We start from the raw sequence: 23,943 nt of genomic DNA on the forward strand, positions 1-23,943 counted from the left end.
GCTTTCATTGTAATATGAGACAAAATAAGATAAAGGTTAAGAAGAACATTCAATGAAGGGAGCATGGCCATTTTTTTCCTATCTTTAGTGTGCCTTTACATAGATGTCCGTCCACAATGACATTCTAGTATTAATGCTGATCACACTAATATGCTGTATTGTCCTCCAAGGGAGATCACTTTGTTTCCTGCTCATTCTGGGAATGGACTTCTCCTGGGAGCTTTCTGTAGCCCCAACAACATGTTCATCCTAAGAGAAAAAGTTCATCTATCAAGTGGATGGCAGACACAAGAGAGGCATCTGTTCCTTTTCAGCGACTCCCTACTTATCGCCAAGTCAAAGTAAGCGGATCTGACATGATCTGGATTGTCATTCCTGCACTGTAACCATTATTATTGTAAAGCCCCACTCCAGAGTTTTTTATTTTGAATTTTTTAGACCTGTAATATAGGGTATGTTTGATGTGTTATGAAAAACACTGTGCATGCTTCACTTTATCCGTGGCTGATCATGTGATCAGTAGACTGATCTGCCTATTTACACACCAACTAGAAATCACTATTTCTATGTATATCTTGGGAAGAATATGCAAATCTTTCTTCCATGATGTAATTAGGAAGTCAGGTGCCTCAGTGTTGCAAACCAATAGAGGGCGCTCACTGGAATGTGCAAGCCTGTCTTCCCTGATGTAATTAGGAAGACATAATGTCAGTGATATAGCCCAATAGAGGCTGCTCCCTTTAACATCATGCTCGACCTTCCAGGAGGCCTTTGTTTTGCAATGATGCTGGGATTATTACCAGGTATAGTCTCTCAACCGAGGACGGTCGTTTCGATGTTATTGCATCTCATCAGCCCAGTGTAGAGAAGACTAACCTGGTAGAGGTGAGAGGCTTAGACAGGGTTAGGGGGATATCGTCACTCCTTGGGGAGAGATCACCGGGCTGATGAGATGCAATAACATTGAAACGGCCGTCCTCGGTTGAGAGACTATACCTGGTAATAATCCCAGCATCATTGCAAAACAAAGGCCTCCTGGAAGGTCGAGTATGATCTTAAAGGGAGCAGCCTCTATTGGGCTATATCACTGAGATTCTGTCTTCCTAATTACATCAGGGAAGACAGGCTTGCACATTCCAGTGAATGCTCTCTATTGGTTTGCAACACTGAGGCACCTGACTTCCTAATTACATCATGGAAGACAGATTTGCATATTCTTCCCATGTGCCCTTGCACAGTGGAGTGCTAAAGGCTTAATAAGTCTCCACACACCTAAATGGTGGTCTCTCCCCAAGGAGTGACAATATCCGCCTAACTATGTATATCTTCACACAGTATAATGATCCACAGTGGCCTCTCCACATAGTATAATGTCTCATAGTGACCCATCCACACAGTATAATGTTCCAAAGAGGCCCCTCAACACAATGCAATGTACATTGTGGCCCCTATGGTGTTTGTTATGAATTTTGAGGAAATTCAGGTTCATCTGAACCCCAAATTTTGGGGGTTCCCCACCCACAAGCTATATTTTGTGCCTGGCTGAACCAAGTATGAATGCGTTTAGGATCAGAAGGTCCTAGTTTTGCGTTTGGGCACCTTTAATCCCAAAGATGTAGTAGTTATGTCTGATACAGTAGATATCATATGAACAACTATCATATCTGTGTCTTACTGCATATCCATGGTTTGTGTCTATGTCTTGCATGGGTTTTAAGTCTTCTTTTCTCCAAGGTCCTCCACCATGAAGCTGAAGAAGCAAGTTCGACTAAGTGATATGTGGGTCTCAACATCTCTTGGAGAAGTATCTGAGAAAAAACATTGCCCTGAAGACTCCTTTGTAATAGGGTGGCCCATGACAAATTATGTGGTCACATTTAGGTAAATTCTTTTAGGGCTGTGGTTGAATTGTTTTCTTTCAAATCATCATAATTTGTACAGATTTAAAGGCGTTGTCCCATATATGTATCTGATCACTGGCGGTCTACCTGCTGGGACCCCATCAATGATGAGAATGAGTCCCTGTGACGATGGAGTGGTATGCATTATCCCCACTTTGTTCATTTCTATGAGACTGACTGGGTGCTGTACTGTAGTTACTTATTTGTGTGTATCCATGTGCTGCCTGTACGTGCGCATTGCCACTCCAATCACACAAGGAACTTGGGTACCCCCATTCTCATCATTACTGGGGTCCCACCTGTCATACCCCCCAGCAATGAAGCATTTATCTCCTTTTTCCATATATGACAGTAGGAATGAATGCTCTCTCTAGTTTTACTCTCTAAATATCCCATAGATTTGTGAGAGAAGTGACATTGCTGCTGTGTGTGACTACTGTATGTTCAGTTTAGGACCAAAGCTACAGTGACCTCTATTTCAATAGTTTTTTATGTTTAATTTCTGATTAGTGATTTCTGATTAATTTTTTTATTTTTATTTTTTTTATTACAATTAAAAAGTACATTTTATTTGCTTTTTCAAATCCTATAATAAACTGTGAAATGGATCATATGCAGTATGGTTAATCTATAGATTGGCATGTGTTAGCTTAATTTCAGTGTTTTTTTTTATTTATGCAGCTGACCTAAGGCCTCACATTGCGGAAACGCAGCATTTTTTGTTGCAGACTTTGCTGCGGTTTTTTGAGCCAAAGTCAAGAGTGGATTCAGCAGCAGGTAGGAAAGTAGAAGAACTTCCTATTTATTCCCCATTCCTTCTGTAGCCACTCCTGACTTTGGCTGAAAAAAAAAAAAAAAAAAAAAAGCAACAAAAAAAGTGGTGTTTCCACGATATGGGGCCTCAACCTAACCCTTGGTTCACATCTGCGATTGGTGATCTGTTCAGGGAGTCCCAATGGGGAACCCCCCCCCCCCCCCCGAATGGAGTAACGAACACACTTGCAAGCTGTGTGCAGTGAACCCCATTATAATCTATGGGGATCCGTGTGCTTTCACTGCACACTGCTTGCAAATGCATTCGGTAGTCCATTCGGGGGGGGGTGTTGGTGTTGGTGTCGGTGTCCCCATGCGGACTTCCCCGAATGGATTACCAACACAGATGTGAACGAGGCCTTAGGGAGGTCTTGATCTTCCCTGTGCTGGAGTAAGACGCGCCTAATTTATTAAGAGCCATGGCTTCTAATAAATCTCTATCGCTGTGTGCACCAGAATATAAAATCTATGCCAGGTAGTGGCTATAATTGCGCCAATGTCTGGTATAAAGTAGCTGCATGAGGCCACAAACCCACCAGTGAAGCCCCCAACCTCATATGCCTACTTTTTAGTAAATTGGCAACATTGGCAGTGGCGATATACCAGAAATTGCTCGAAATGCCTGCTATAAAAATAATGCCCCCATAGAATTAAACATTGCTTCTTAGTTATCACCCTGGAATGTCTTTCATTGCTTAAGCGCTTAATTCTCCTTAATACTACAATAACAACGCAATGTTCAGGTCAATGAAGAAAACCTTGGCAAGAAGTAAGATCTTGACATGAGGAGAAGGAAATCTAGACTGGCCATGAGGCTAAAATAGAAGCAGGAAGGGCCATTTGCTTATATTGTGGATGGGAGGAAGGAACTGGGATATGTCTCTAAATGTGCCTTCAGTCAGAGCACTAGTTATTTCTTTTCTTTCTGCATTGTTTTCTGTTGTAGTTCCTCCGAGACAAAGGAGAAGTGGCTCTCAACTTTATGCTGGTAAGACTTACGTACATCTTAACTCTATCATTTCCAGAAGGGACCTATATATCCTGCCACAAAGCGGGGCCTACGCTTGTTTACAAGCATAGTATATATTTACTGAAGCTTACTTTGTGTTTGTTAAATGTGTTATCATAGACGTATTATATGTATCATAAGGATGAGGTCCCTGTAAGAACTGGCAATCTTAGCTCTATATAATTCTGCTAGAATTTTTTGCCGTTTGTTAAATAAATACGGTATATACTCGAGTATAAGCCGACCCGAATATAAGCCGAGGCCCCTAATTTTACCACAAAAAACTGGGAAAACTTATTGACTCGAGTATAAGCCTAGGGGGGGAAATGCAGCAGCTACTGGAAAATTTCAAAAAATAAAATGGCTGGCGTTTTTGGGCGCAGTAGGTGCTGGGGAAGGGGAGGGGGTGTTTTGGTTGTCTGTCTGCCCCTTCCCTGAGCTTGAGGACTGGGGTTTTTCCCCCACTTGGAACTCAGTCTGGCTGAATATAGGGGATCTGCAGTGCTCCTATTAACCCTTTCCTGATGGAACAAGAGCACTGCAGATCCCCTATATTCAGCAGATCCCGTATATTCAACAGACCCGGCACTGTCAGACACAGGGATACCTAATGTGTCTGCATTTCACAGTCATTTTCCACTTTTGTATGTATTCTAGGGAAAGGAGGGATTTAGAACTTTTATTTATTTGAATTTTTTTTCTATTTTTTGCACTATTTTATGGGAGATTCTATGCTTTAATATTGTGGCTGGTCATAGACACCATCCCCCCCCCCCCCCTAAGAAAAATATATATATTTTTTTTTTTTTGCTGACTCGAGTATAAGCTGAGGGGGGCTTTTTCAGCACAAAAACTGAGCTGAAAAGTTCGGCTTATACTCAAGTATATACGGTGATAGACAAGTCCGCTCCATATCTAATAACCAGTCTTAAGAGATTCTTGAATTTTTTCCTAGGGCTAACATGGGTAGTTTCTTTTTATTCTCAGGCATATTAGTGAAGTAAAGAAAGATGAATACCCCAGGAAAATCCCTATTAGTGTTTTGTACCTGGATGCAGAGGAGTTCATGTCTGTAAGTAGTACCCGTGTATTCCTAAATCTGGGGAACATTTTATACGCAATTTGGGGAGACTTCTCAATGGTGAATGCGGTATGTTACATCTGACACAGGTTACTGTTCATACTAGACACATTTGATATATTAAAAACCTTAAAAAACCCCTGATATTGTTAAAAACCTTACTTTTTTTTTTTTGTCCCTTTTACCACTTTCTGGTGTTTTGTTTTTTTCCCCCCAAAACACAGCATGCTCAGGGTCTGGGTTTTTCTTTTCAGGCAATTTCCTATAGATTTAATATATAGGGAAAAAAAATGACAAAAACACACACCAAATAAATGGCGTACCCATTCAAAATGACCGAATATGACCTGACGCAATTCATGTAAGGTTAAGGCTGGACACGTCTGTGTTTACATTCCATGCATATGTCACAAATTTAGTGTATTGTACCGTTAGTCTTATCCACGTCATCTTGTACAATTTCTAGAAACCGTAGATAAGATAAGATCATCTTTAATTGTCCCACCATGGGGAAATTTTAATGTGTTATGGCAGTGTGAAATTTCGGATACAGGATGTAAACGATAGTATATTACAGAAGGAGACGAACATGAGCTCAGAATAGCAGATAGGAGATGCGAATATTTTAAAAATAAATATGAATTTGATATAAATTTTCCTTAATTTTCTCTTTGCCATATAGTACAATATACAGTCATGACTCCCTATCAGCATTATTAACCTATTCCATGTCTATGCGCAGATATTTGTAGCATATTATCGTAGTTGGGGGAAATGGTGTCTTGCTTACTTTGCTGAATAGAAGGTAAACAAGCCCCATATGTGATCACTTCCCCAGCAGTTACATCAGCTCACATCTGGCTGTGAAGGAAGAGCTGCTGACTCCTCACTTATCTTGCAGATCTATACACAGTGTTGCATAAGAAATCTGATGTTTTGGAGGTTTTTTTTTTATTCGGTCTCCTGCAAAGTGACCAATAGTCCACATAGGTCTCCGGCTACCCCTGCTATAAAAAGCACAACAATACTGATGACAAATACAATATAAATGCAGTTATAATGTACATTACGGTATATTCTAACCACATAACCTATTGAATACCGTGATCCCGTGTTAATAAATGTTGTGAAATAATGAAATAGTTAATCATGATGCACGGTTATATACTTGTAGCTGTCACCACTCATTCTGATGTTTTACCTTCTCTTCTTATACTAGAGTACAACAATTACTGTATGTAACACAGATGATGCAGAAAAAGTGATTAAACTGGCAGCGCAACACTTTGGAATCCCTGTAAGTAAGCGGGCCGAAATGTGTATATAGCGTGCTATATAATGTACTGTATGACCTTTAGAGTCTGACTAATGTCCAGTGTTTTGATATGCTGATAGACCTGACTGACCCTATACAGGTTGGACGCCATGATTGTGTCTGAAGAAGATCCTTATCCCTGATTATACTAAGTAAAGAAATATTGGGGTCAAATGATCATTGGTATTGCAGCAGAATTCTGATAGGTTTTGCTTTCCCCTATCTTGCACTTTTTTTTTCTTATGTGCCTAATTTATAAATTGCTTGCTTTTTTTTTTTTTTTTTTTTTTTTTTTAAAAAGGTGACTTGTAATGTGAATGTGGCTTAGATGGCTGATGGGTATATAGCAAATTAACTTTTTAATTATTGTGCAAGTGCATTTCACTTCTACCTTGACTTAAAAAGGCACCAAAATACTTAATGTACTCTCCAACTACAGAAACAAAGTTTATGAACCAGAAAATTGCTAAATTTGTTGTAAAAAGAAATATACAGGTATACTCGAGTATAAGCTGACCCGAATATAAGCCAAGGCCCCTAATTTTACCACAAAAAACTGGGAAAACTTATTGACTCGAGTATAAGCCAAGGGGGGAAATGCAGCAGCTACTGGAAAATTTAAAAAATTAAAATGGTCAGAGTTTTTGGGTGCAGTAGTTGCTGGGTGCTGGGGTAGGGGAGGGGGTGTTTTGGTTGTCTGTCTGCCCCTTCCCAGGGGGCGTGAGGACTGGGTTTTTTTCCCCCACTTGGAATTCAGCCTGGCTGAATATAGGGGATCTGCAGTGCTCCTATTAACCCCTTCCCGACAGAACAGGAGCACTGCAGATCCCCTATATTCAGTAGACTGGGCACTGTCAGACACAGGGATACCTAATGTGTTTGTGTTTCACAGTATTTTTCTACTTTTATATGTATTCTAGGGAAAGGAGTGATTTAGAACTTTTTTTTTTTTTTTTTTTTTGCACTATTTTCTGGGAGATTCTATACATTAATATTGTGGCTGGTCATAGACCCCCCCCCCCCCTCCGAGTATAAGCCGAGGGGGGCTTTTTCACCTCAAAAACTGGGCTGAAAAATGCGGCTTATACTCGAGTATATACGGTGTGTGTGTATATATGTAAAGTGGCCTAAAAATCCTCACGTGATAAATCATCCCATTGTAATTTAAAAGAAATGATAGCTTGCTTGATATAACTTGAGTATATGGCCCACAACAGTTTGTGCTCCCTTATGAATAAAAATCATTTAATATCCTGATTCATTGTATTTTTCTGTCCAGGGCAGAATAAGTGACTACCACCTGTGGGTGATGTCTGCAAAGGATGAGTCTCCATATCCTCTTTTCGGTAAGATATTTACTGAGTGTCTGAAATGGGTATCTGGGCACCACATGCTCTCTCCTTATAATACAAGTGCTTGCTATCCACAGACTTCCATATCCTATCTGGTACTGCTTTTATTAACTTCTTTCAGACATATTATGATATGAAGATATTGAATGATTTGTTGATATGATATTCCACTACTTTCTAATGCAATAAACAATATAAATGAATATAAATGAACAAAGGAAAATGTTCATTGTTGTACCGTGTTAGCTAGTGGGTTGGAAATATAAAAAAACACAAACTTGGTAATCTTCAGTAGTTGATACCTTTTTAGTGGCTAACTCATAATGATGACAAATGGCCGGAGTTATTAAGATACAATACCAAACAGGAGAACAATCGAGTGCCCTTGGTTGTCACATATAACCCCCACATGGAGATGCTGAGAGGTATCACACGCAAATTACATCCACTACTACAAAAAGACAACCGTCTAACATCCATATTTCTGGACCCCCCTCTCCTGTGCTATAGACAGCCACCAAACCTCAGGAATATGGTGGTCAGTAGCTCATTATCATCCCCAACTAACACAGGAACATTTCCATGTGGAAATAAGAGGTGCAAAACCTGCCCCCACATACTGACCACTGACAGGATAGAGATACCAAACTCGAACAAGGAATATAACATTCCAGGTACCTTCACCTGCAGCACTTCCAATGTAGTATATTTAATTATGTGTACCAAATGTTCCACTGAAAATCTGTATGTTGGAGAGACCGGACAGCAGCTTAGACTGCGTATGAACTCACATCGCCATACAATTAAAGAACAAAGAATTGACCTTCCCGTGTCAAAACATTTTTGCAGTGGGGATTACAACATCACCAATGACATGAAAATTCTGGTTTTGAGAGGGAATTTCAGATCAAAGAGAGAACGATGTATACATGAGTATAGGTTCATGACACTGCTTCAGACACTAGAGTGTGGACTTAATGCATCACAGGGTTTCATGTCTTTTTACAGTAACGTGTGAACTGATAAGGACCTGTAAGTGTTTACATTGTCTCTACCAATTACTACATTGTCTCTACCAAATGTCTCTACCAAGTGTTTACATTGTCTCACCAATTACTAACAACCCCCCCCCTTCCTCCTGAAATCTAACACCCTTTGTGCCTGCTCTGTATATAAATATGCTCCTTCAGAAATGTTTTTAAATTTACTTTGATAAAGGAGTCTTTTTGCTTTCCGAAATGTCAGCCATTTGTCATCATTATGAGTTAGCCATTAAAAAGGTATCAACTACTGAAGATTACCAAGTTTTCGTGTTTTTTTAATATAAATGAACAAAGTATCATGAAATAGTCGCACCTATGCCACATAAAAGACAGTATATAATTCCAGGTTCACATCTGCATTACTCATTGTCATTTGTCTGTCATATGATAATAATATCAAGTCCATAATATGATGGATACTGGTGCCCTAACTGACCCCATTGAATATAATGGGGTCCATTGGGGTTTCTTAGGCTTCTGTCATGTTGCCAATGCAGATTAAAAAAAATGATCATAACAAAATTCTCAATAGATAGTATATTTAGCGCATGAATGTGACCTTCCAATGAACACGGATATGAGATGAGCATGGCCCATAACAGGCGGGATCTTAATATGCAATAGCCCTTTAATTCTAATTCCACAAAATAATAAGAGATAAGAGATAAGATAAGATAATCCTTTAATAGTCCCACAATGGGGAAATTTCAGTGATACAGTTTCATAGATCGTACAGTAGTATATAACAAGAGAGAAAACACATACAAGCTCATGGCAGATAGAGAAATCCTAGGAATCATAGCAACTAAGAAAGAAAGAAACAGACACACTGCAGGATCATTTAGTTCTCTGTGCGGAGTGATGTTAATAATATAGCTGAATGTGGTTGGAGGACACGAGGAGGGGGTCACAGCATGTAGATATAACAGGCAGAAAACGGTTTTTTTGCAGAGGTGGGGACATATGCAGCTATCATGATAACGTGGCAGTTCCTTTGGTAGGTGGTGAGATCTCATGATCACAGCTGATAGTTCGGTATCTTGCATCAGCACTATTGTCCATTAACCACACACAAAAAAATGCCCCAAATGTCCTTCATCACAAGCCCTCCTCCTTTCTTCTTACCACTGTGTTCTACTGCCCAGAGAAGTCTGAAGCCATCCAGGTAGACAGGGTGCTGCTCTCTTGCCAAGCTTCCATAAACACATGGGGTAGGTGGGTGATGGTAGGTTCCCAGGTTGTAACAGAGTCCTATGTGTCCACTGTAAAAGAAAGAAATGCCAGTCAGCTGTAGGCATCTTCACACATCAGCAATAGACACCAAAAATCATCTCCTTGAAAGAAGAAGTCCACACTTTCCTGCAGGTCTCTCCTCCAGCTTTCTCTGCCTCATGGTGTCCATGCTGTCCTTAGCTCGTGGAGGGATGGTAACAGGCACATGTGCACACAGGAAAACTCAAGGTCTTGAGTCATTGTCCATGCTTTAACAATAGAAACAAAAGTTAAAAATACTCCACAGGGTCTTCGATTCGATTTATAGTTGCTAACTCATAGTGCTAGTTTGCTTAGTTAGAGGATTCTTGAAGATACAGACAAAAAGATTGAAAAGGAAAGATAAAGGTTGCTCCCAGCTTGGAGCTCTGTATCGAGGCAGCCACTCAGTGCGGCGCCAGGAAGTATACTATATATGTATTAATCTGCACACATGATACTTGATCTCGCTTCTTGTGTCCAAGTTACTGTATTCTAGGCCTACATGACAACCTCTTTATCTGCTGTTAGTCTTAAGTTATTTTTCTCTTACCAGGTCATGAACACCCTTATAGCATTGCAGTAAACTGCCTCAGGGAGTCAATGGACATGCCCAAAGGAAGCAACAATAATCTTGTGTTAGGTACAGAAAGTACAGAAGACATGTGTTTTGAACAGATCCCTCAGGAAAGACTCTGCCAGTTCATTATTAAAGTGAAGCCGCAAGTTCCTCTATACATGAGGAGGGGTAAGCATCTACTGAACAAGTCACTCCTGACTCCTCTTGGCTCAAGAGGGATTGAAAAAAATATATATACATCTGCGACCGATCTTGAACTTTGTAACATAACTATTTTTATTTCTATAGTCCTCATACACTATTCTACAGCACTGTAATAGATTTGCATGTAACTCTGTGACAGATGAACCACTTTTATTCAATGTTTCTAGGTGTTTGACAGTATAATCTGCAATCTCGATTACAACAGGCATTTGTTTTTTTTTTACTTTTATTCAGAACCTACACCAAAGCACTGTAGAAGGAAAAAGTCGCTGATAGACTGGGCTTTGAGACGGACCGGAAGCAGCACTTTAAGCACCCCTGCTTCACATTCACCGCTCACTCCTCGCAAGCTCTTTGGTCACTCCTTGTCATCTGTCTGTGCTAATGGCAATCTACCCAAACCCATAATGGTAAGGTGGACTTAGAGAGAGATCACTAAAAAAGGCCATAATATATAAAAAAAAAACAAAAAAAACACATCACAGGAAAAAGGCGACATTTACCCAATACCAGATGAGACATGGCTGTGCAAGATGCAGATAAGACCTATTGCAGTATACACTGGCTACCAATAAGTATTTGGACACCAAGTAAAGTTCTGCAGAGGTGGAATTATGGTCTAGGGGTGTTTCTCCTGGTATGGACTGGGACCTTTGGTCCCAGTGTATGGTAAACTCAACGCCAACGCCTTTTGCACTATTTTAGATAACCGTGTGCTTCCTACATTATGGCAGTGCTATGGGTCGGACCAATGTTACTTCCAGGATGACAACCCCAGCTGTAATGTAGTGAGGTCTACCATGGCTTGGTACAGTGACAATCAGGTTAACTGACTGGCCTGTCCAGAGCCCAGACTTGAACCCTAACGAGCACCTCTGGGATGAGTTGGATCGCTGAATTAAGGGGTGCAGCAGCCGACCAAAATCTGTGAAAGATCTTAACTGTCTTCTCCAAGCCGAATGGAATAAAATACCACTAGCCGTCATACAAGGACTTGTGGAAAGCATGTCCCGGGAAGTTGAGGCTGTAATTGCCGCATGGACCACAGGTGTCCAAATACTTATTGGTTAGAGATGAGCGAACAGTAAAATGTTCGAGGTTCGATTATTCGTTTCGAGTAGCCCCTCAATATTCGACTACTCGAATCAAATGTCGAACCCTATTATAGTCTATGGGGGGAAAATGCTCGTTTCAGGGGTAGGCAACGTTCGACCAAATTATACTTACCAAGTCCACGATTGAGGGTTGGATCCTCCGAGCAGTCTTCTCCTTGCAGCATCCCCGCGGCATCTTCCCGCTCTTCATTCACTCTGCCAGGCATCGGGCCAGGCATCGAACATGCGCAGTCGGCTCTGCCCAGGCCCGATACCTGGCAGAGTGAATGAAGAGCCGGAAGACTCCGCGGGGAAGCTGCACGGAGAAGACTTCTAAAGGTAGGAGAAGAACCAGCATTGATTGGCCGACTGTATAGCATTCGGCCAATCAAGGTGGGTTCTGCATCAAACTTTTACATTCTAATAGCGAGTGGTACTCGATCGAGTCGAGTATTTCGAACACCGTAGTATTCGATCGAATACCTACTCGATTGAGTACTACTCGCTCATCTCTATTATTGGTAGACAGCGTATGATAGATAAAGCACAGGTGCAAAATGCTGCTAACCCATGACATGGGAAATGTAGTGCTATTTGCAAACAACCTGTTATACAAAAGGAAAAGCTCTGTATATACAGTCATACATAGATACCTGTCAATCACAAAAAGAGACCGTTCCCATGGTCGTAGGAGACAGTTACTATGACCACAAAACTCTCTGTATTAATTTGCTTCTCTCCTGCTCTATAACATGCTACCCGCACATAGCTCTTATACTTTATGTATATTTGTGACTCTGACACCTCCAGGATATGCTGCTTCTATTGTATGAAGAAGGACCAAACACCAGGGGGATTTTCAGACGCTCGGCCAATGCCAAAACCTGCAAGGAGCTTAAGGAGAAGTTGATCTCTGGGGATGAAGTCCATATGGATGGAGAATCTGTCTTTGTGGCAGCTGCAGTGATTACGGTACATGACTGAAATACAGTATTTCTCAGTATAAGGACAATAGCGGTTCTGTGTATGTCAAATAACACTTATTTAAGGGCATCTTACAGAGTAGCTTCTCTCTAATAACAGATATACTAACAAATGTATTATGCACAATGGGAAAAACATCCCTCGTCTGCATCTGTGGTCAGCTTATCAGAAAGTTCTGTATATGGAAATATTTGTTCCTTTAGCCAAGTTATATATAGAGAAAATACCCTGCATTGATACTGAATGGGAGTATTAAAGGATTATCTTATCTTATCTGTTTCTACATGTTCTTTGAGTATAATAAAAAGTGGGTGGAGGTAGGCACAGTCATTTATAGTTACCGTTTTATTATATAATGATCAAGCACTTGGCTTATCTATGACCATAAGAGATGTGTCCAGTCTAGAGATGAGCGAGTACTGTTCGGATCAGCCGATCCGAACAGCACGCTCGCATAGAAATGAATGGACCTAGCCGGCACGCGGGGGGTTAAGCGGCCGGCCGCCGTCAAAGTGGAAGTACCAGGTGCATGCTGTTCGGATCGGCTGATCCGAACAGTACTCGCTCATCTCTAGTGTCCACCTTTACCCTTAGCTTAAATGGGTTAGCCAGGGAGGGGTTTATGCACTTTCTTCCCTGAGTCCTATTTGGATGGTATCTTAGGTTTACAGGCTGGTTCCGAAGCTATGTCTTATTGGAACCAGCACTCGGTCTGCCTCCCCCTGTGTTTATAGGCAGTTACCTGTACTAGGAGGGAGGAGGAGGGACTCGGGTCCTGGTTCTGATCACATGACTCGCGGTAAGAACCAGCCTGTAAACCAGCCTGTACAGCTTAAATAGAACTCGGGGCAAGTAAGTATTTAACTACTCCCTGGATGACCCCTTTAATTGAACTCCCTCGGTCTACTAACAATGACATATTTGTTAGGAAGTGGGGTTATGTCCACCCTTTGTGGAGCCTCAGCATGGGGCATCAGGATCAGATTTAGGGCAAAATATGTAGCACGCATTTCTCATACTTCTTTAAACAGCTGCCAGAAAGTAACCTTCTAGAACTATGGGCTGTTTATTGTATCTTTATGTGCCAGACCGGTGATGTCAACTCGCAGCAGCCCGCTGACAGCTGGATTAAACAACCAGGAGAAATGTTGTGCTCTCCATCGCTCCTTTGAACTACATTATATGATGTTACAGAGGACCTGTCTGACCGTCTGTTTTAGGAAATACTTGCATTCCCTATAACTATCAATTCTGGATTATTTTGCATTGTTACATTCTTTTGTCTTATTCCTACTAAAAGTGTATGAGAACTGTTTGTCGCTGTTTATGTTGCTCACTGCTTTATATTGCATTCGGTAATCCGTTCGGGGGGTCCCCAAGCGGACTCCCCAAATGGAATACCGAACGCAGATGTGAACCGGGCCTGATACATCAGATGATATGGTTACATTATGTCTTCTGTTAGATGTGTGTCTTATAACCTCTTTCTTAATAAACTGACCATCATACCACATGTATATTTGATTTAGGATTTTCTACGCAATATTCCTGACAGTATTCTATCCTCAGACATGCACGGACTTTGGATGGAGGTTACAGAAATTGAGGAAGTTGAATATAAGATTAAAGTTATAAAAAGGTCAGTTTAGATCATGAGACCAAGTACAGTATTTACCATTATGTCTTCTTGCTTCCTTAAGTTACATTTCCTCATTTATAGTTAACCAGACCGTAGAAAAACCTTCTTCTGAGGGCACTTCATAATATTATAGCCTGTCCTAATCCATATTAGAAATGTGACGTGTCCCTTTAAGCTGCCTATTTACATTCAGTTATGCAGGCAGTTGGATTTCTGCATGTCACATCCTTTGTAGGGTTGAGCGATCAGGATTGGATCCCGATTGGCGATCGAGCAAATTTCAAGATCGCGATCGTGATCAGCTGGAAAATGATCGGAAATCAGAGTTTGAAATCTGACGATTGGCTAAACCCTCAAAGTGACTTTTCCCATAGAGAAGCATTGACTAGGATTGAGGGATCGGGAAAGATCAGATGCCGATCGTCGATCGAGCAAATTTCATGATCGCGATTGGGATCGGCTGGAAAACGATCGGAAATCTGAAATCTCAAGATTGTCTCAAACCTAATCCTTTGTTATAAGGGTAAATAAGTTGTGGCTAGAGATGTCAGGCAGAGGCAAACTCTGCTCTCTCCAGTCAGAACAGAGGCCCACTCAGCCAAATTCATGGGGTTGTCCGGAGAGGTAGATTAGGAGACCTACATATTACAACTATGATTTCCCATTGTAACTCCATAGGCATGTGAATTGGTTCCTCTTATACAACTAGATGCCACTTTTCTGATGAGGCTTTCTACAAGATTTTGCTTTGTGTCTGTGGAAATTTTTCCTCATTATTGAAGAGTTTTATGAGAGGGCCCCGCATGTAATCTCTGTCCTAGTTCATCCCAAATGTGATAAGTGGGGTTAAAGTCATTGCTTCGTATGGAATAGTCAGTTTCTTACACGCCAAGCTCACACAGACTTTGCTTTCCACACTCGGGGCTCAGTCATGCTGAAACAGTAAATGGTCTTCCCTAAAATGTCCCCATTAAAGAGGACCTTTCATCAGATTGGGCACAGGCAGTTCTATATACTGCTGGAAAGCTGACAGTGCGCTGAATTCAGCGCACTGTCGGCTTTCCCGATCTGTGCCCCGGGTAAAGCGCTATCTGTCCCGGTACCGTAGCTCTTTACAGTCAGAAGGGCGTTCCTGACAGTCAGTCAGGTACATCCTTCTCCACAGCAGCGCCTATCGCGCTGTACAGTGTGAGCGGGGAGGAACGCCCCCTCCCTCTGCTCACAGTGCTCGTCCATTGACGAGTATTATCAGGAGGGATTAAAGAGGACCTTTCACCACCTCCAACAAGTCCAGCTCTTTACATCATTTAATAGGCGCTGCTCCACTGATTCTGGCACAGTTAGAATTTTTCTCTAGCCCCCACCATTCCTGAGCAATCAATACTGTTAGTTTTGGTCCCTGATATACTATTTAGTCTCTATACAGTCAGGAGGGTGGTGTCGGACAGGAGCAGACAAGGGGTGTGATTCTGAGCTCTGACAGTGGCTCTCTGATTGGAGATCTGAATCGCACCCCCTGCCTGACACTGCCCTTCTAACATTATAGAGATTATATCAGCTCATCAGACAGCAAAACTAACTGCGCTTGTTGCTCAGGAAAGGTGGGGTCTAGAGAAAAAATTCCAACTGTGCAGGAATTAGTGGAGCAGCACCTATTAAAAGAACTAGAATTGGTGGAAGTGGTGAAAGGTCCTCTTTAAGCGATATGTCAGACTATTTTGTCCATCTAGTGTAAGCGATGTCAGAATGAGCGATTGGTTGACCACTATATAATGTGGATGACCAGCTGAAGACTTTCTCGCCTAATGAACATTTAATGAAAAATGAAATAAAAGTAAAAAAAAAAAAATGAAGAACCTTCAAATACATTATTCTATTTGAAGAAGCAGTGGGAGAAGGTCTAGGTGCTGAAACTACTTGCAGTTATCCAGAGGTGTAACGTGTACCATAAATTTGTACCAGGCTTCATTACTATGACGTATCCTCTATAGTACTGGTCTTCTTGTATTGGAAGAGACACTTTATAGGCTTCTGGGCTCAAATGTGACGGCACTCTCCCTACCACCTCATGTTGCACCCCTGCAGTCTTCTGCTGTCATCTCCAGGTACCACCTCGAACCCCATATTGGTGGTGGTAGACTCCCTTTAATAGAATCCTATAAATCTACCGTATGTGTCAACTAGAACTTTTATAGAAACACTCTAAAGCCAGGATTTAGACTTGTTTAACTGAAATCCCAGTCTTTTTTATTTTTAGCTTATTGGATCAGCTTCCAGAAGCAAATTTTATCTTGCTGCAGCACCTGTTTGCTGTACTAAATCATATAGAGAAGAACTCTGAAGAGAATCAAATGACGGCTTCCAACCTGGCTGTCTGCATAGCCCCAAATATGTTATGGCTGCCTATTGTCAATGACCCAGAAGAAGAGAGCAAGTCAACCAAAAAGGTAATGGCAGAGCCAGAAATTAACTTTTTTTTTGCATTAAAGTGTCAGTGGGTGTTTGGTAACCTTTTTTTGTCATGTGCTTTATTATGCTATCTAGCTTCTTTTTTATTATAAAACTGTCCCTTGGTCGTCTTCAATTGGCGAGCTAGCCTAAATTAACACGGTCGGAAAAATACTTTAACTACAGTACACAGATTTATTATCTGTCATTGGAATAGGAAAACCCATAGAAAAATAGTTTTTTTTTATGGAAAGTCACAGAAAGGACATTCAGTTACTTGCCACATTCCTAGGAGCGGACACTGAAATAACCATAAACAGCAACTAATAAATCAAAAAATGGAGCCAAACAAGGTTTGAGCAACAGACTATGGCCACAATGGGAAACCTATAATCTTTATTATTTTTGCCTAATACCTGAAACTTTAATATGGAAAGAGGAAATTTACAAAATCCGAGGTTAATTTTGTTTTTTATCAGCAGTCCGGTTCTGCTTTGTGTTTATTCTGACCTTACACTGTAAGTATTCTAGGGCAGGGATCATGGTGCAGTTATTATGTATATTTGCTATTTTGCATTCCAAATATCCTAATTATAGAAATATTTCCCTTAGCAATGGAAAGAAACACTAAACGTACTGGGGACTCATTTCGTGTGAAGCGGGGTTTGCTGGCTGGTGTCCACCTTTGAGCTGTATATTTGGCATGGCTGCACACTTTGTTCCTTTTTTGGCGGATTTCCTTAATATCTAAACATTGTGACTCATTAAGAAATGACTAATTGTAATAAGTCAATCTGAAAGTAATGAAAAAAATAAATAAATCTGTCTCCTGAACTACAGATGTGTCCTTCCTTACCTTTCCTCTTGGCTCAGGAGATGAGAAGCATGAGCAGCTTTTTAAAAAAATAACATAGTTTTATGAGACGTCTCTCTTTGTCTGTGCTGCCACTCGGTGGTTGTGTTGTGAGTTGCAGTCTGACACAGGTTACAGGTTTTGCTAGGATGTTGTGATACTGTATTCAATAGGTTTCCTGAGAAATTGCTATCCTATGGGTACGTTCCACTTCCATTAGTAAAGTCTGTTGTTGTGAATGCAGAAGGATGATATTAGTCATTTTATTGCGCATAAGTTAATTGTTTTCATCCTGTGATGGATGAGAGCAATGGACTGTACAAATGATTGACCGAACCCACCCTTAAGCTAAGGTAATGCTGAATACACACAAACCAATGTTTAGAATGTGATCTTATAACTGAATTTTCTATGTGCTCTGTTCATACAGGTGGCCCTTCTGGTACAATTCTTGATAGAAAACTACGAGCTTATCTTTGGACAAGATGCTACATCCCTCTTTAACAAACACAAAAAGCAGGAATCTGGAAGTACAGATGACTTGTCAGGTAAACTGTTAGAAATCATTAAAAAAAAAAAAAAAAATCAGGATATATCATCTAAATAAGTCCAAACTAGATGAACTCCTTTATCGTATGCTATATATCTTTAGGGTGGTCAGAGCTACATTTTTTTCTTTGTGGTTTTTTTTTTTGTGGTTTTTTTTTTCTGGGATAAAGATACCAACTAGCCAATATCAGCAGTCTTGGCCCACCGAAACTGCACAGTGTATGAAGCCAGTGGCACGCAGCTCCATAGACTGTGCAAAGGCCATGCTGGGCCACCGAAGCTCAGCTCCTATTCATCTAAATGAAAGCTGACCTGATGTAGCTTGACATAGCTACTACTTAGTCTGTGAAGCAGGGGAGTGACTATTGGGGTGGCAGTGGCCCAGCGGCAGCCAATACCGCTGCAGATTTTAAATTTTTTTAAAATAGGAACTGGGATCGGAAAATGAGTCTGCAGGACCTTGATTCCCACAAACACTATCATTATACTTGAGTGGGTGGGGGTTCTTTTCAGACCCCTGAGTATAATAATCGGAGGTCCAGGAGAGGTGAGGGAACATAAAAAGCACAGCCACTTACCTCTCCTGGCTCCAGTCCTACTTGTGTGATGTCCCAGATGTCACGTGGGCCGGGGCTTTCGTCATTATTAGAGATGAGCGAGTAGTGTTCGATCGAGTAGGTGTTCGATCGAATACTACGGTATTCGAGATACTCGTACTCGATCAAACACTACTAGCTGTTCGAAGTTTAAGGTTCGATGCAGAACCAGTATTGATTGGCCGAATGCTATACAGTCAGCCAATCAACGCTGGTTCTTCTCTTACCTTTAGAAGTCTTCTCTGTGCAGCGTCCCCGCAGCGTCTTCCGGCTGGAATTCACTCTGCCTAGGCATTCGGCTCTGCTCAGGCGTCGGGCCGGGCAGAGCCGACCGCGCATGTGCAGTCGGCTCTGCCTAGGCCCCGATGCCTAGGCAGAGTGAATTCCAGCCGGAAGAAGACGCGGGGACGCTGCGCCAGGAGAAGACTGCACGGAGGATCCAGCCTGACCGTCACTCGTGGACTTGGTAAGTATAATTTTATCGACTGTTGCCTACCCCTGAAACGAGCATTTCCCCCCATAGACTATAATGGGGTTCGAAATCCGTTTGAACAGTTGAACAGTGTGCGGCTGTTCGAATCGGATTTCGAACCTCGGACATTTTAGTGTTCGCTCATCTCTAGTCATTATGCGCCGCGACAAGTTCGGGCTCATATGATGTCCCTGAACTTCATTAAAGATGGCCGACATCATCGGAGAGTGCACTGGAGCACAAGAGAGTTAAGTAACAGTGTTTTTTATGATTGTATCCTCCCCTGGGTCTCCAATTATTATATTATGGGTCCATGTCGGTCGGGGGGGGGGGGGAGGGAGGCCATGTCAAAAGTTGGCACAGGCCCCCGCCATTCCTAGTAGGCATGCTATTAAATAATAAAATTTCCTGTGGATGCCACTGACAGGAACTTCAGGCCTTAGAATTTAGAATCTATTTTGGATTTTTTTTTTTTTTTTTTTTTAAATTGTATTTAATAGAAATTTAGAAATTTACTAAAATTGTTAAATGTAAGGTTCTTATATGCATCTCGCAACATCTTTATCGAAATTGTCATCTCTGTGAGTTCAGTCCTATAGATTTGAGTTTGACTCTTTTTTTCCCTTTTTTTTGACTGTTCTATAGGGATACATCTTATACATGCACAAGACTCCTCAGATGAACTCGAATTTGCATCTTCAGACCTGGACAAGTCTGAGACAAATTTATTAAAAGATGACGATGTTATGTTTGATGAGTCCTTGTTATTAGAGGAGAAAGAAGACTGGGATCTGTTTAGTGAAATAGCAGCCTGCTATCAGAGCAAAACCAAGATGGATATCCTAGAATGCTATAGCAATGACCCACTAAGCTGCATTGGTTCTGGTTCTGCCTGCTTTCTGAGTCCAGCTAGAGACAGATGCTCTTCAGAACCAAGTGTATGTCTCAGTTCAAGGCATCCTGCCCAAGACCATGAGCCAGTTACCCGCCAATCTAGCTGTGATGCCACCATAATACACAATCACATTGACTACATAAATCAGCTAAAGCAACTGCAGCTGGAAAGTCAGAAATTATTACATGAAGAACTTGGCCCGAGCATGAAATCAACCCCACATGCGTTTTGGAGGTCAACTCAGGCTTGTACAATAATGAAGGAAAGAAATCAACAAAATATAAATGGTTCCAGCAGGTCAAGCTTTTCAAGTCTTTCTTCTACCACCACCTCTCCTTCCATCTCCTCCTTAAGTTCTTTGGATAGTGCGTTTTCCTATTGCTCCGAGTCCTCACCATTCAGTCCCAGTGATGTCACATCTTTACCTTTTATGTTTGGGACGTCAGCCAGGTTGCACACACTCTCCCCAGAAATAACCAAAAAGAAATTAAGAGAGTGGCATATCCCTATGTCTACCCTCTTTGGTGGCAACTCTTACAATCTTGACTCTTGGGAGATGCAGTGGGAAATGGATAGTACAGCGAGAGAGAGTGCAAAGGCCAATGAAGTCCCAGTTTATAGCGACAGTCAAAGGTTATATTCGAACAAGGAATTGAAACAAAATTTTAGTTTCCCAGTCCAAACCAAAGAAAACGTAAAAGAATCTTTCAGAGCTTGTGCTGCTCCAGAAAATGGTCACAGTGTCCACAAGGAAACTTCTGTTAAGCACATTGAGATTAGAAAGCAGGAGTCTTCTAATGATGATGGTCCTCAGCGATCAAAAGTGACTTACTTCATGTCTCCTAATATCATGTCGGTTAAGAGTCAAAGTGACCAAAATCTCAACGTTGACTCTAACAGTTCGGCTTCCCAAAGCGCAAAATTCCAGATCCCACAGACTGTCTTCTATGGTCAAAATGCACCTCTTGTACTGCATTCTGTGTCTAGGAAGCAACACCCAGAAGTGGAGAAACCTTGTTGGCAGACACAACTCAAACATGTTCTCAATATGAACCTTCCAAGTGAAGCAATCATTGAGAAGAGACCTGAAGACCTCTCCACAGTTGCCAAAGAGATCATAAATGAAGACCAGAAGTTACATGAACCTCAAGCAGAAGAGGCTAGCAAAGACAACGTACATGCTAAAACTCCAAGCAAGACCTTAACCTCCTTCAGCCAGAGTATCCGTATAGTATTACCATCTTCTGTCAAGGACACCGTGAAGGATTATTTCGAGAATACTGATAAGTCTTCCAGTACATCACAAGAGTTGAGTGTGGAAAGTGATCAGGTCCAGAATAAAACTGAGACATGTAATTCACGGGAATCTTCTGAGGAGACCAAGGAGAACAGCTGTTCCAGAGAAGAATCTTTTGTGTAAAATGTTAAGGAAAAGTGAACTGATTTCATGGTGTAGAAAATATTACTGCCAAAGAAAATAGTATAAAAAGATTAAGATGTGTACAATTCGGCTGTACAAAGCGTTAGCGCGAGTGGTAGGTTTACTGTACAGATTTTATTTTTTAGTGTGAAAATGTATTATATTTTACAAGATTTTATATTATCTTTCCTTTTATTCCTTGTTTAAATGGGGCAAAAATAATATATTTTCACATCAAGGCATGAAGTCCTCTTGCGTCGTATAAGTGGAAGTGTTTTTGGATCCTCTGTGCCAAAACCTTCCAAGAATTTCACGGATATTGTTCAAGGTAGTTGTACTCCAGTGCTCTGCCGTATTTGGTTAGTAAAGAATGGGCTACATTGTTGGATTTATTTTTGGCAGGACCCATTTTCAAGCACTTTTTAATAAGTATATGGTGGATGCTGTACGGTGGTGCAGGAATCAAGTGCTGTTGTACAGTGTTTGTTAAAGATACCCTCCCCTTCAAGCATTGTTTTTTAAGGAATATGCCCCGATTTTATATTTTCTGTCAGAACCTTATGAGATAAAAACAAAAAAAACCTCAGTATCCCATTGTAAGACATCGTGATTAGAGATGATCGAACAGTAAAATGTTCAAGGTTCGTATATGAGTAGCCCCTCAATATTCGACACCTTGAATCGAATATCGAACCCTATTATAGTCTATGGGGGGAAAATGCTCGTTTCAGGGGTAGGCAACGTTCGATCAAATTATACTTACCAAGTCCACGAGTGAGGGTTGGGCTGGATCCTCCGAGCAGTCTTCTCCTTGCGGCGTCTTCCGGCTCTTCATTCACTCTGCCCAGGCATTGGGCCAGGCATCGGACATGCGCAGTCGGCTCTGCCCAGGCCCAATGCCTGGCAGAGTGAATGAAGAGCCGGAAGATGCCGCGGGGAAGCTGCACGGAGAAGACTTCTAAAGGTAGGAGAAGAACCAGTATTGATTGGCTGACTGTATAGCATTCGGCCAATCAATGCTGGTTCTGCATCGAACTTTTACATTCGAACAGCGAGTGGTACTCGATCGAGTATGAGTATATCGAATACCTACTCGATTGAGTACTACTCGCTCATTTCTAATCGTGATGCGCAAGAAAGAAAAAACGGTAAGCAGAGTGAATGGCCGCTCACCTGACTGGGTTGTGTAGGTCACAACAACCCTAAGGACGTATATAATGTATGAATGCAACAGATAGGTGGGGCAGCCGCCGGAAAAACTCCATAGGACGTCAAGACAACACAATGAAAATTGGACAGTCCTGCACGGGGGGGGGGAAGATGAATGAAGAGACCGCGCTCGCCCAGATACAGAAACAGACTTTAATTTTCACAACGCGTTTCGAGGTAAATTGTATGCACTTGAAAAAGAGCATTTTAGCTTGAAACGCGTTGTGCAAATTAAAGTCTGTTTCTGTATCTGGGCGAGCGCGGTCTCTTCATTCATCTTCCCCCGTGGAGGACGGTCCAATTTTCATTGGGTTATCGTGATGAGCAAGATTGCTTAATGTTTTGAGAGCACAGTAGCTGCAACAGAGTCCAAATCCCGATGACGATGTATCAAACTTACACTATTCATGGATCAACTAGTAACTGGTGAATATTAGTATATTAGGAAGGAATAATGAATGTCGACAATGGTTTGCGCATGTGGTTAGAATGAAGCTGTGCTAAAATGCAATTTTTTTAATAGAATGTGAAGGCTTTATGCATGTGACAATAGGAGATTTCCTAAATATACAGTATTTAGAAGGTGAAGGTTATTGTTATATTTATTTCTGTGAAGTGCAGTAAGAAATAAAACAGACAGTTTCTAAAAGGGGCTAAGTCCCCACGTTGCGGAAACGCAGCTTTTTTTGCTGCGTTTTTTTGAGCCAAAGACGAGTGGATTGAGCAGACGGTAAAAATGTAAGAACTTACTATATATTTCTCAGTCCTTTTAAGCCATTTTTGGTATTGGTTCAAAAAAACCATAGCAAAATCTGCAACAAAAAAAAGCTGCATTTCTGTAACGTGGGGCCTCATCCAAACTGGGGGGGGGGGGGAACAACCCTATTTGTGTTCTGGAAGCAGCCGCTGATTTCCATGGGCTGTGTTTGTTATTGGGGTTCAACTTCATTCATTTCATTACCTAGAATACTAGGCATGGTTAATGGACAAAAGTGGAACTGCTTCCAAAAAATCAGCAGATGCTTTACTTTTATCTTAAACCCCTTTAGTCTAAGGTCCCACTTTGGCGGAACCATAGCAGGTAAAATTCACACTTGTTGCAATGTGAATATGTGAACAAAGTTTACAAAACTACATGAATACTGATGAAGGCAGCACGTTCACTTTATTTGAAAAAATGCTGCATCGTCCCATAGACTTATATGGTGGAGGGAAAAATCCAATCATTTATGTTG

General features: G+C 41.3%; 1 protein-coding gene across 1 annotated transcript in view; it reads left to right on the plus strand.

Annotated features, from left to right (window-relative positions):
- LOC142184478 (rho GTPase-activating protein 20-like) overlaps positions 1-21,638 on the plus strand; it is a 61,267-nt gene extending 39,629 nt beyond the window's left edge. Inside the window, exons 3-15 of the mRNA XM_075259365.1 lie at positions 171-341; positions 1,735-1,881; positions 3,661-3,702; positions 4,711-4,795; positions 6,024-6,101; positions 7,399-7,465; positions 10,322-10,513; positions 10,784-10,959; positions 12,454-12,615; positions 14,157-14,266; positions 16,524-16,713; positions 17,998-18,115; positions 19,830-21,638. Coding sequence (XP_075115466.1) covers positions 171-341; positions 1,735-1,881; positions 3,661-3,702; positions 4,711-4,795; positions 6,024-6,101; positions 7,399-7,465; positions 10,322-10,513; positions 10,784-10,959; positions 12,454-12,615; positions 14,157-14,266; positions 16,524-16,713; positions 17,998-18,115; positions 19,830-21,499 — 3,208 coding nt within the window. The 3' untranslated portion in view covers positions 21,500-21,638. The remainder of the gene's footprint in view (positions 1-170; positions 342-1,734; positions 1,882-3,660; positions 3,703-4,710; positions 4,796-6,023; positions 6,102-7,398; positions 7,466-10,321; positions 10,514-10,783; positions 10,960-12,453; positions 12,616-14,156; positions 14,267-16,523; positions 16,714-17,997; positions 18,116-19,829) is intronic.
- The last annotated feature ends 2,305 nt before the right edge of the window (positions 21,639-23,943 follow it).

Source organism: Leptodactylus fuscus, chromosome 11 (assembly GCF_031893055.1).
Source record: "Leptodactylus fuscus isolate aLepFus1 chromosome 11, aLepFus1.hap2, whole genome shotgun sequence".
Taxonomy (NCBI): domain Eukaryota; kingdom Metazoa; phylum Chordata; class Amphibia; order Anura; family Leptodactylidae; genus Leptodactylus; species Leptodactylus fuscus.